The sequence below is a fragment of the Phalacrocorax carbo genome, chromosome 15, assembly GCF_963921805.1.
Source record: "Phalacrocorax carbo chromosome 15, bPhaCar2.1, whole genome shotgun sequence".
In the NCBI taxonomy this organism is placed as follows: Eukaryota; Metazoa; Chordata; class Aves; order Suliformes; family Phalacrocoracidae; genus Phalacrocorax; species Phalacrocorax carbo.
The window spans coordinates 7,998,101-8,008,645 of NC_087527.1; the positions used below are offsets into that span (position 1 = coordinate 7,998,101).

At 63.9% G+C, this 10,545-nt stretch overlaps 1 protein-coding gene across 2 annotated transcripts; it reads left to right on the top strand.

Moving 5' to 3' along the window:
* Window positions 1-398: 398 nt before the first annotated feature.
* TRPV4 (transient receptor potential cation channel subfamily V member 4) lies at window positions 399-10,126 on the top strand. Of its 2 annotated transcripts, XM_064466375.1 has the most exons (16): window positions 401-526; window positions 3,349-3,805; window positions 4,896-5,068; window positions 5,307-5,459; window positions 5,710-5,850; window positions 5,963-6,261; window positions 6,781-6,960; window positions 7,034-7,192; window positions 7,326-7,418; window positions 7,616-7,689; window positions 7,800-7,965; window positions 8,189-8,255; window positions 8,505-8,821; window positions 8,942-9,069; window positions 9,308-9,429; window positions 9,575-10,126. In XM_064466375.1, exons 2-16 carry the CDS (start codon window positions 3,429-3,431, stop codon window positions 9,715-9,717), a joined length of 2,592 nt encoding a protein of 863 aa, XP_064322445.1. In that variant the 5' UTR covers window positions 401-526; window positions 3,349-3,428; the 3' UTR covers window positions 9,718-10,126. The 2 variants fall into 2 exon arrangements, with proteins under 2 accessions (XP_064322446.1, XP_064322445.1); XM_064466376.1 differs by lacking the exon at window positions 5,710-5,850 and having other exon boundaries at window positions 399-526.
* Window positions 10,127-10,545: the final 419 nt, after the last annotated feature.

The window sequence follows — 10,545 nt, forward strand, 5'->3', positions numbered from 1 at the left end:
TGTTTCGGGGAGGCTGTTTCTGGGATCGTGTTGGGGAGGCTGTTTCTAGGCTGTTCCTGGTAGGGGGCTGCTTGAGGGAGGGTGTTTCAGGGGGCTGTTTCAGGGAGAGAGTTTTGAGGTTGTTTGTGGGGGGGCTGTTTTGGGGCTGTTTCGGGGAGGGTGTTTTGAGGTTGTTCCTGGGGATCTGTTTCAGAGAAGGTGTTTTGGGGGGCTGTTTCAGGGACGGTATTTTGGGGCTTGTTTTCGGTGAGTGTTTTGGGGGGCTGTTCCTGGTGGGTGGGCTGTTTCGGGAAGGGTGTTTCGGGGGGTTGTTCCTGGAGGGGCTGTTCCGGGGCGGCTGTTGGGGGCTGCCCCGGGCCGGTGCCCGGCCTCCCCCGGAGCGGAGGGGGCGGGGGCCGCTCCCGCAGGCGGGTCCCGGTGCCGCTCGGCCCCGCCGCCGGGGCGGGGAGGGGCCGCTCTCCGGGACGAGCCCCGCGGCGACTCGGCGGCGCCGGAGCTTGCGGGAGCCTTCGCGGGACGTGCCGCGGTACGGGCCGGGGGCGGGACGGGGGGTCCCGCAAAAACGGGGGGCGGCACGACAAGGGGGGGGTCCGGGCCAGGACGCAGGTACCGGGGCGGGGGGCGGGACACGGGGCCCGGAGCAGGTTGGAGCCCCCGGGGCAGGACACGGGGACCGGGGCCGGATGGAGCCCCCGGGGCGGGATGGAGCCCCCGAGGTGAGGCCAGGGCTGCAGGCTGAGCTGGGTGAGGCAGGGCCCAGCCCCATGGGCTCCCCCGGCACTGCGGGGTCCTGACCTGACTGGACGGTTTGGGGGCTCACCGCTCCGAGGGCGAGGTGCCGGGTGTGCTCCCACAGGGTGCTTTGGGGAAGGGGTTACTAACGGCTTTGAAGTTCATCCATTGCACCACGCCGAGTTCGTGGCTCTCGCCCAGGTGAGCGTGGCCCTGGTGGCGCGGTTTATTTTGGAAGGTGGCTGGTTCACTCCGGATGAGCATTCCGACCGGGACTGAACGTGAACACGATGTGGTTTCAGTGATTCACTCCTACCCGGAGCCCTTCGTGCTTTAGTTTGAGGAACACTTTAATGTGGCAAAGCCTGCACCACCCACTAATGGGGCACCCTCCCCGCCGCCTGCCCAGGGCATGTCCCTGCACATCCCGGTGTCGGTGCTACTGTCTGTGCCCCCATGGTGGGCTGGAGTGGGCGACTAACTGGGGATACTGGTCTGTCTGGGAGGTAACAGGGTGAAAAGCTGGGGAGAGGTGGGAATGCACGTGGGGGAGCGGGCAGGAGGGTTTGTGTTGGATGTGAGATCCGGCGCTGTGCTGGCAAGCCTCAGCACGTGGTGAGCTGCGCCTTGACTCACATTTATTCCATGGGGTGAGGAAGTCTGAAAAATAAAAAGCCAAATAACTAACAAGCCAAATAAAACCCCATTGACAGCACCTTTCCTGGCAGCGGCTGTGCCCATGGGAGCACCCAGGCTGACGGCACCAGCCAGCAAGCCCGTCATTTCCCACACGAGCTTCCTGCCCTGGTCCCTGGCAGTAGCACTGGCTCCTGGCCCTACCTGCCCTTTCCATTTGTCCCCTTGCTCCTGCCCCACATCTCCCCAGGCTCTGGGCCCACACCCATCCCTGGGGCTGCCTGGCCCCTGGCTGAGTCCCCTGGCCAATGTCCCCAGCCGCTTCCTACTGGGGAACCACGTGCTGTGCTGGTGGCTTCCTGGCTCTGCCCTGGGCTCCAGCCGCGTGTGACAGCCCACAGCGCGTTTGGGATTTTCCCTAAAGCTGTGCTTTTCTGGGGCTGGGATTCATAACACAGCTCAGAGTGGACTGATGCTCTGTCCCCATGCACAGCCCATAGGGACGGTGTGCTTGGCAATTCCCTCTTCTCTGTTGTCCTTGGACAAACCAGCCATGCAAGGGCCCGTGTTTGTCCAGGGTTGGGGTGTGGGATGTGCGGGCTTTGGCAGGTGCTTGTGGAATTTCTTGCAGAGAGGGCGATGGCAGGAAAGTCAGCAAAGAGGAGAAATTGTGTCAGCTCTGTGGCTTGCCCCACATCTCCCGGGGCTGCGCTGTCCCCACTGGGTGCCACCCTGTGCTGCAATGTCCCTGCTGGGTGTCCTGCAGGGTGATGGGGAGGAGGGGACCACTGCCCAAGGTCCCCCCTACTGCTGCAGGAGGGGCTGTTTGCAGCCCTCATCCCCCGTGTCCATGGGAGCATCGTGGACCCCTGCTGTGGGGCCGCCATAAGTGGCTGTGGGACACGCTGCTTAATTAGAAGCACGTTATCCGACAGAGATCCCTGCCTGCCTCAGGAGGGCCCAGCCTGCCATTATGGCTTGTTGTACAAAGCTGCAGCCCAGCAGAAAATGATATGTTTCCCGGCTGCTTTTTCTGTCCCGGGACCCACAGGGAGGGCTGAGTTCCCCAGAGGCAGGAGCTGCACTGAGCCTTAATGCTGATGTGTTTCATGGGTGTGTTTTTTCTGGAAAGCGGGGCTGAGGGACAATGTGAGGTCACTCACCTGTCCGCCCTGCCTGTCTGTGCCCCTGCCAGTGCTGCATGCCTGGACAGACCTGGCACGCTGGGCACAGTGGTGCCCATGGCATGGTGCAGTGATTTGCTCTCCATGCTGGTAGCGTGGCTCTCCTGCAGTTGCATCTCCCTCTGGGCAACTTAAACCCATAATTTCTTGTCCTAACCGCTGCTCCTGCCCTCCTGTGGGCTGCAGCCCCCCCCCCCCCCGTGCTCTGTCTGTCCCTCTCCTGGTGCCTGGTGTGGCTGTGCCGGCATCACGGGTGCCCAGGGCCAGGTCCCACCAAGCCCCCTGGGGCTGCAGGAGTGGTGGGGCACTGGGGACTAGCCCCAGTCCCACTCCCAACCCCGCTGTGGTGGCAGCTCCCCGCTGCCTCTGGGTGCTTCCCTGGACACAGGGTGTATCCCAGGAATGTTTTCTTTCCTTGGGCGGCAGATTGGAGTGCACAGGGTCTGCTCTGTGCCCTGTCCTGGGCTGCACCCAAGCTGACCGCAGCAGGGAGAGGCAGCGGGGCTGGGCTTGCCCTTGCCTGTTACGTCTGCACTTTGAAGCCAAGAGCGCTGCAGCCGGTGGGGCCCCTGCAGACGTGAGGGGCCCCCACAGCTGGGTAGGTGGGCGCCGAGGACACTTGGGTCAGGTAGGACTGGCTGGGAGACCCTGGGCTGCCAGGGGTCCCGGGAGCTGGTCCCAACCGCTGCCTGGGTCAGCATGGGACCTGCTCCTGTGCTGGGGCACAGTACCCTGTGGGAGACAGTGGGGAGGGACAGGCATTATTTGGAGATGACGTTGGGTTTTCCTTTGCCAGGTCTCCTGATCCTGTGGAAGGAGCTGGGGGTTGCAGCCACCCAGGCAGGCTGCTTGCACCCGTTCCCCCGGCCAGGGAGCATGGCAGATGCTGAAGACCCCTCACGCACCATCGGTGGCGATGCTGGGGAGGCCCCTGGGGATGATGGGTCCCTCCAGAATGACTCCTTCCCGCTCTCCTCACTGGCCAACCTGTTTGAGAACGAGGACACCCCATCCCCTGCTGAGGTGGCTCGGGGCCCCCCTGGTGCTGGGGACGGAAAGCAAAACCTCCGCATGAAATTCCATGGGGCCTTCCGGAAAGGTGCCCCGAAGCCCATGGAGCTGCTGGAGGCCACCATCTATGAGTCGGCTGTGGTCCCCGCACCCAAGAAAGCCCCCATGGATTCCCTCTTCGATTACGGCACCTACCGCCACCACCCCAGCGAGAACAAGCGCTGGCGCAGGAGGGTCGCAGAGTGAGTATGGGGATGCCCGTGCACCCCAGTGCTGGTGGGGAGTGGTGGGGTGGGGTGGAGGACACCCCAGGTGCGCTGGGTGCAGCACCGTGGGTATGGGGGTGCCAGGCAGCTGGTGATGGGGACAGATCGCCCCCATGGCTCTTCTAGTGGCATTTGGGGTGCTTTAGGTAGAGGGTGCCACACACATGGGGCAGCTCCCAGCCAGTCCCAGTGGCAGCACTGGGCTGTGCCATGCTGTGCTACACTGTGCCGTGGTATGGGTCTGCAGCCCCATGGTGCCGTGGGGCCGGGAGCAGGGCTCCCCTTCCCCCTTGCCGGCGCTGTGAAAGAGGCTCTGTGCGCCCAGCCGCTCCCCTGGCCGGTGTGGACGTCTGGCTCCCCGGCATGAAAGGGCTTTTCAGGAGGGCCTCCACCCTCCCTGCGCCAGGAAACCGGGGCCGGGGGGGGCGGCCCACGCCTGGGCGTACAATGCTCATCTGTGCCGGGCACCTGGGGCGGCTGCCAGGGCCCCCAGCCACTGTCCCCACCCCGGGGGTGCAGCCTGGCTCGGAGCAGTGGGTTGCCCTATGCCTCAATGGGAGCTCAGTCCCCTGGGTGGGCAGGGATTCAGGCAGGTGGAGGGGGCTGGGATGCCCCACATGCCCCCAGCCCCGGAGATCCCTGGCTGGGGCAGCCACTCTCCCTCCTCCCCCCTGTTCCTGGTGCCTGGAACCAGCTGGTTGTCCCCAGCCTGCCCCGGTGCTGACAACTGCTCTGACCGGTCTGGCTTCACCCAGTCGCTGGAGCGTGGCCGAACCCGTGGCCCATCCCTGCTGCAGGGCACAGCTGGGGGCCCGAAATGCTGCAGCACCTGGCTGGGAACTGGCAAGGCACCCACCAGCCCCCATGGGTGCTACTGGGAAGTGGGATGCTGGAAGCACTGGGCTGCTATGGGTGGGAAGGCTGCCCCAGCCCCGTGGGTGACCCCAGCTGCGGGGTGCCCCAGGTGCCCGTGCCCTTCCCCTGTGGCTGAGAAACCTCAAGCTCATTGCATGGGTGGAAACCGAGGCAGCGGCTCCATTTCCCATCGCTGGCACTTCTACTGCAGGAAGCAGGCGCCGGGTGCAAAGGGGCCGGCTCCCAACCCGCCCCCCGTCCTCAAGGTCTTCAACAGACCCATCCTCTTCGACATCGTTTCCCGGGGGTCCCCGGGTGGCCTGGACGGGCTCCTCTCCTTCCTCCTCACCCACAAGAAGCGCCTGACGGATGAGGAGTTTCGAGGTGAGCACGTGGGCTGACCCTGCCCTGGGACCCCATGGTGCCGGGGCTGTGCCATGTCACTGGTGGTCACCATGTCCCCATGGGGATGGTGATGCACAGTCGTGGCTTGAGGGGCTGCAACATGTGGTGTGTGGGATGAGCTGGGGATTTGGCATGGGAATGCAGGGGTGCAGGGCTGGGCACCCCCGTAGCCTGGGGGGCTCGCCCTGGCCAACCTCCCAGCACCCTCTGCTCCCAGAGCCCTCCACGGGGAAAACCTGCCTGCCCAAGGCGCTGCTCAACCTGAGTGGGGGCAGGAACGACACCATTCCCGTCCTCCTTGACATTGCCGAGAAGACGGGCAACATGCGGGAATTCATCAACTCGCCCTTCAGGGATGTCTACTACCGAGGTAGGGGGGTGTGGGGCCACTCCTGGCCCTCCCTGGGCATGGGGGACCCCAGGGAAGTTCAGGGACCAGCAGGGACCCTAGGGAGGATGGAGGACCCTGGAAGGGCTTGAGGACCAGAGCACCGAGGACCTGGGGAGGCTCGGAGGCTCCAGGGGGGCTTGGGGACTGGAGCAGCAGGTACCCTGGGAAGGCTGGGGACCTGGGGTGACTCACGGGACGAGGCAGGGGCTGACAGGTGTCAGTGGTGCAGGTCAGACAGCCCTGCACATCGCCATTGAGCGCCGCTGCAAGCACTACGTGGAGCTGTTGGTGGAGAAGGGAGCAGATGTGCATGCCCAGGCCCGCGGCCGCTTCTTCCAGCCCAAAGATGAGGGTGGCTACTTCTACTTCGGTGAGCGGGGAAGGAGCTGGTGGGTCACCCCAGGGGGACTGGCTGCACCCTGGGGATGTCCTGATGGCGGTGCAGGGGTGGTGGGCACCCTGATGGCATGATGTCCCCCCAGGCGAGCTGCCCCTCTCGCTGGCTGCGTGCACCAACCAGCCCCACATCGTGCACTACCTGACGGAGAACGGGCACAAGCAGGCGGACCTGCGGCGCCAGGACTCCCGCGGCAACACCGTGCTGCACGCCCTGGTTGCCATCGCCGACAACACCCGGGAGAACACCAAGTTCGTCACCAAGATGTACGACCTGCTCCTCGTCAAGTGCGCCAAGCTCTTCCCCGACACCAACCTGGAAGCGCTGCTCAACAATGACGGCCTCTCCCCCCTCATGATGGCTGCCAAGACTGGCAAGATCGGGGTACAGTGACCACCCCGGAGCCGGGAGCCGTCTGCCCTGCCATCCCCGGCTGCAAGGGCTGAGCCCCTGTCAGCTCTCGGCTGAGCTCTGTTGCACTTGGTGCATGTCCCTGCCAGCAGCGAGCAGCACGGCTTCCCGCTGCAGATGCTGTTGGAAATCTGCACGCGCAGCCTATTAACCTGGCTAATTAACCCCCCATTGCATTCCGCCCCTTCCCTAATTAACCCCAGGCCCTTGGCACATCTCGCCCTTTCCTGTTCCTTGCCCTCATCCTCCAGCGGTGCGTTCAAGGGGTTTGTTAAAAACGTAGAAGCTGGAGCATCCTGGGGGCTGCCTGCTGCGATGGTGTCCCTGAACACCCGCAGCACCCTGGGCCCCCCTGGGGTGCAGGGGGTGGGGTTGGGGTGTGCAGCGGCAGGAGGATGTGCCTGGGGTGGAGTGGGAAGAGAGCGGGATGCCCTGAGCAGGCAGGGGCTGGGTGCAGGTCTGCTTGCGGGTGAGCGGTCCTCCCTCCAGCAGATCTTCCAGCACATCATCCGGAGGGAGATTGCAGATGAGGATGCCCGGCACCTCTCGCGGAAGTTCAAGGACTGGGCGTACGGCCCCGTCTACTCCTCACTCTATGATCTCTCCTCGCTGGACACCTGTGGGGAGGAGGTGTCTGTGCTGGAGATCCTCGTCTACAACAGCAAGATTGAGGTGTGCAGGGGCCAGGGGCCACTGGGGGAGCCGCAGGGCCAGGTCCCCGCTCACAGCACCCATATCGCACCAGAACCGCCATGAGATGTTGGCCGTGGAGCCCATCAACGAGCTGCTGCGTGACAAGTGGCGCAAGTTCGGAGCCGTCTCCTTCTACATCAGCGTGATATCCTACCTCTGCGCCATGGTCATCTTCACCCTCGTTGCTTACTACCGCCCCATGGAAGGCCCCGTGAGTCCCACAGCACCGTGGCACAGCCCCATGGGCCAGCGCCTCCTGGCAAGGGGGTTTGCCAGGTCTCTGCCCCAAGCAGCCCTGCCTGCTCTGGATGGTGGAGCTGCTCAGCTCTGCCCTTTCCCTGCAGCCCCCCTACCCGTACACCACCACCGTCGACTACCTGCGCCTGGCCGGGGAGATCATCACACTTCTCACCGGCATCCTCTTCTTCTTCACAAACGTCAGTGCGGCAAGGCGGGGGGTCCTCCATGGGATAGCTGAGCCCTCGTGATCTCCACGCAAGGAGTGACTCAAGGGCAACAGCCCCGTGTCCTGAGGCATCAGCCCTGCAGCGATGCCCCCCCCGGACACCAGGACCCTGCTGCTCAGGGGCTTGCTCCCCCCCAGCTCTCCCCAACCTCTCCCTCTCTTCCCCAGATCAAAGATCTGTTCATGAAGAAGTGCCCAGGTGTCAACTCCTTCTTCATAGATGGCTCCTTCCAGCTGCTCTAGTATGTGGGGAACCCCCAGGGCCTCCCTAAGCCACAGCACCCCCAGGCTTGTGAGGGGCAGTAGCCAGTGGTGGCTGTCAGTGCAGGGTCTGACCCTGGCTCTCCTCCAGCTTCATCTACTCGGTGCTGGTGATCATCACAGCGGGGCTGTACCTGGGTGGCATCGAGGCGTACCTGGCCGTCATGGTCTTTGCACTGGTCCTGGGCTGGATGAATGCGCTGTACTTTACCCGCGGGCTCAAGCTGACGGGGACCTACAGCATCATGATCCAGAAGGTCTGGTGGGATTGGGGGGTCTTCTCCTTCCCCAGCAGGGCTGGTCCTATGGATGTGCGGTCCAAAAAGATGGCCATCCATGCTTTTTTTAGGGTTTCTTGTAGTTCACCAATGCCCTGTTCTCAGCCCAGCCATCCCTGTGGCACAGCTCAGCGATGGTGCCCTGGCACATGGCCAGGCACTGCGGTCCAGCACATCTCACCCCCCTCTCCATCACTTGCAGATCCTCTTCAAAGACCTTTTCCGCTTCCTCCTGGTCTACTTGCTCTTCATGATCGGCTATGCGTCAGGTAGGAGCCTGGCCGACGAGCCGGGGGTTGGGGGAAGGATGAACCCTGGGGCACGACATGGCATGGCCAGGCAGGGGGCTGTGGAGCCCTGGCTCTGTCCTATCTGCCTGCGGGCTCAGCCTTTGTCTCCTCCTGCAGTGGAGAGGGAGAGCGGCTCAGCCAGCACGGAGCCATGTGGGGGGTCAGTCATGGGCCCCATCCTTGTCTCTGCCCCCACGGACTCGTCGGCCCCTGTCCTTCTGCCCCCAGCTCTGGTGTCCCTCCTCAACCCATGTCCCAGCAGCGAGTCCTGCAGTGAGGAGCAGTCCAACTGCACGGTACCCGCCTACCCCTCCTGCCGGGACAGCCAGACCTTCAGCACCTTCCTGCTCGACCTCTTCAAGCTCACCATCGGCATGGGCGACCTGGAGATGCTCGAGAGCGCCAAGTACCCCGGCGTCTTCATCATCCTCCTTGTCACCTACATCATCCTCACCTTTGTGCTCCTCCTCAACATGCTCATTGCTCTCATGGGTGAGACCGTGGGCCAAGTCTCCAAGGAGAGCAAGCACATCTGGAAGCTGCAGGTACCACTCCGGGAGCTGCACTGCAGCACCCCAAGCTCCATCAAAGCAGCACCACCTGGCTGAGGGCCCCCCCATGCCTCCATCCCCAAGTGGCTGAGGGGTCCCTGGTGTCCCTGGCAGTGGGCCACCACCATCCTGGACATCGAACGCTCCTTCCCTGTCTTCCTGCGGAGAGCCTTCCGCTCGGGGGAGATGGTCACTGTGGGGAAGGGCACTGATGGGACGCCCGACCGCCGCTGGTGCTTCAGGTAAAGGCAGGTGCCCTTGGGAGCCCTGGGGAGCGGGGGGCCAGGAGCAGCTCAGCCTCTCCCACCACAGTGAGCAGCATTTTGGGGCACCAGCACTGTGTGTTTGTTTGCTGGGTAGTTTGTACTAATCTAGAGCCGGGTGGCATTGCTGGTGGTGAGATGGCGCAGGGATGCAGGAGCTGCTGCCCTGGCTCCCAGCTGCTCTGCGCAGCCCTTCCAGGTCTGACCTTCCCTGCAGGGTGGATGAGGTGAACTGGTCCCACTGGAACCAGAATTTGGGCATCATCAGTGAGGACCCTGGCAAGAGCGACACGTACCAGTACTATGGCTTCTCCCACACAGTGGGCCGGCTGCGGAGAGGTGAGCATGGTGCCGTGGGCTGGGGGTAGCCCCTGATGAGCCCCAGGAGCAGTTTTGCTTTGGGGTTTAGGTGGTGTGTGGCTGCCCAGCGAGGGGGGAGCAGCCACAGGCTCCTGGCTCTGACAAACCCCCGCTGTCTCCACAGATCGCTGGTCGACGGTGGTGCCACGCGTGGTGGAGCTCAACAAGAGCTGCCAGCCGGAGGAGGTGGTGGTGCCACTGGGGGCCGTGGGGAGAGCGGAGGCGCAGGAGCGGCGGCACGGCCAGGCCTCGAGCTCCCTGCTCTAGCACGGCGATGCTGGGAGACAGCGGACTCTGCCTGGGCCCCGGCACGGCTCCGGCACAGCCAGCAGAGTTGCGGGCTGGGCTGGACGGTGCTTGTCTGCTCCTCAGGGATTTGTGCAGCCACCGTCCCTCTGGCCGCTGCTGTCGTGGCAGGTGTCCAGCCCAGACAGGGGGTCCTGGCCCTGCCCCAGCCATGCTGGGGGGAATCCAGCTCACACAGATGAGCTCCAGCGCCACTGCTTTGCTTTGCTGAGCCCAGGCTGTCAGCCGGGCCGGGTCAGGAAGCCCTGCTGTGGGCAGGGTGCGGCGAGCGTGGCCCCTTCTGCCCACCAAGGCCAATGGTTTTTGCCACATGTTTTTGCACAAGATTTATACAACTATTTATTTAGTAATAAAGACTGACCTGCCACCACCACCTCCTCCTGGCATTGACTGATTCTGGCTGGGAGAGCATTGCTGCAGGCAGGTTGCTGGGAGAGAGGCAGAAGCCTGCTGCTCCCCGCGCTGTGCCATGCCTTTGGGCAGCGGAGGGCCACCCGGCACACTGAGCTCACGCTTTTCTGCAGATAACCCCTCTCGTGGTGCCCTGGGCTGCCTGGAGCCTGCTGCCAGCCTGCCGGGGCACTGTGATGGTACAGAGGGGGCAGAAGACCACAGGACCCAGGACAGAGCACCCCGTACCTGGTGAGACAGGCAGGGTGGCACTGAGCAGTGGGTGGGGGTCGTGGCTGGCTGTAGCACCCAGTATTGCCCTCCAGGCCTTGGCTGCTTTGCCTGGGAGAGGGGGGAGCCCGGCCTTGGGAGCCCCACACTCATTCAGTGGTGCATGGC

Coding starts and splice junctions, on each gene's coding strand:
- TRPV4 (XM_064466375.1), top strand. CDS start 3,429: ATGGCAGATGCTGAAGACCCCTCACGCACCATCGGTGGCGATGCTGGG. Junction 3,806..4,895: donor TGGCGCAGGAGGGTCGCAGA/GTGAGTATGGGG, acceptor CTTCTACTGCAG/GAAGCAGGCGCCGGGTGCAA. Junction 5,460..5,709: donor CAGGGATGTCTACTACCGAG/GTAGGGGGGTGT, acceptor TCAGTGGTGCAG/GTCAGACAGCCCTGCACATC.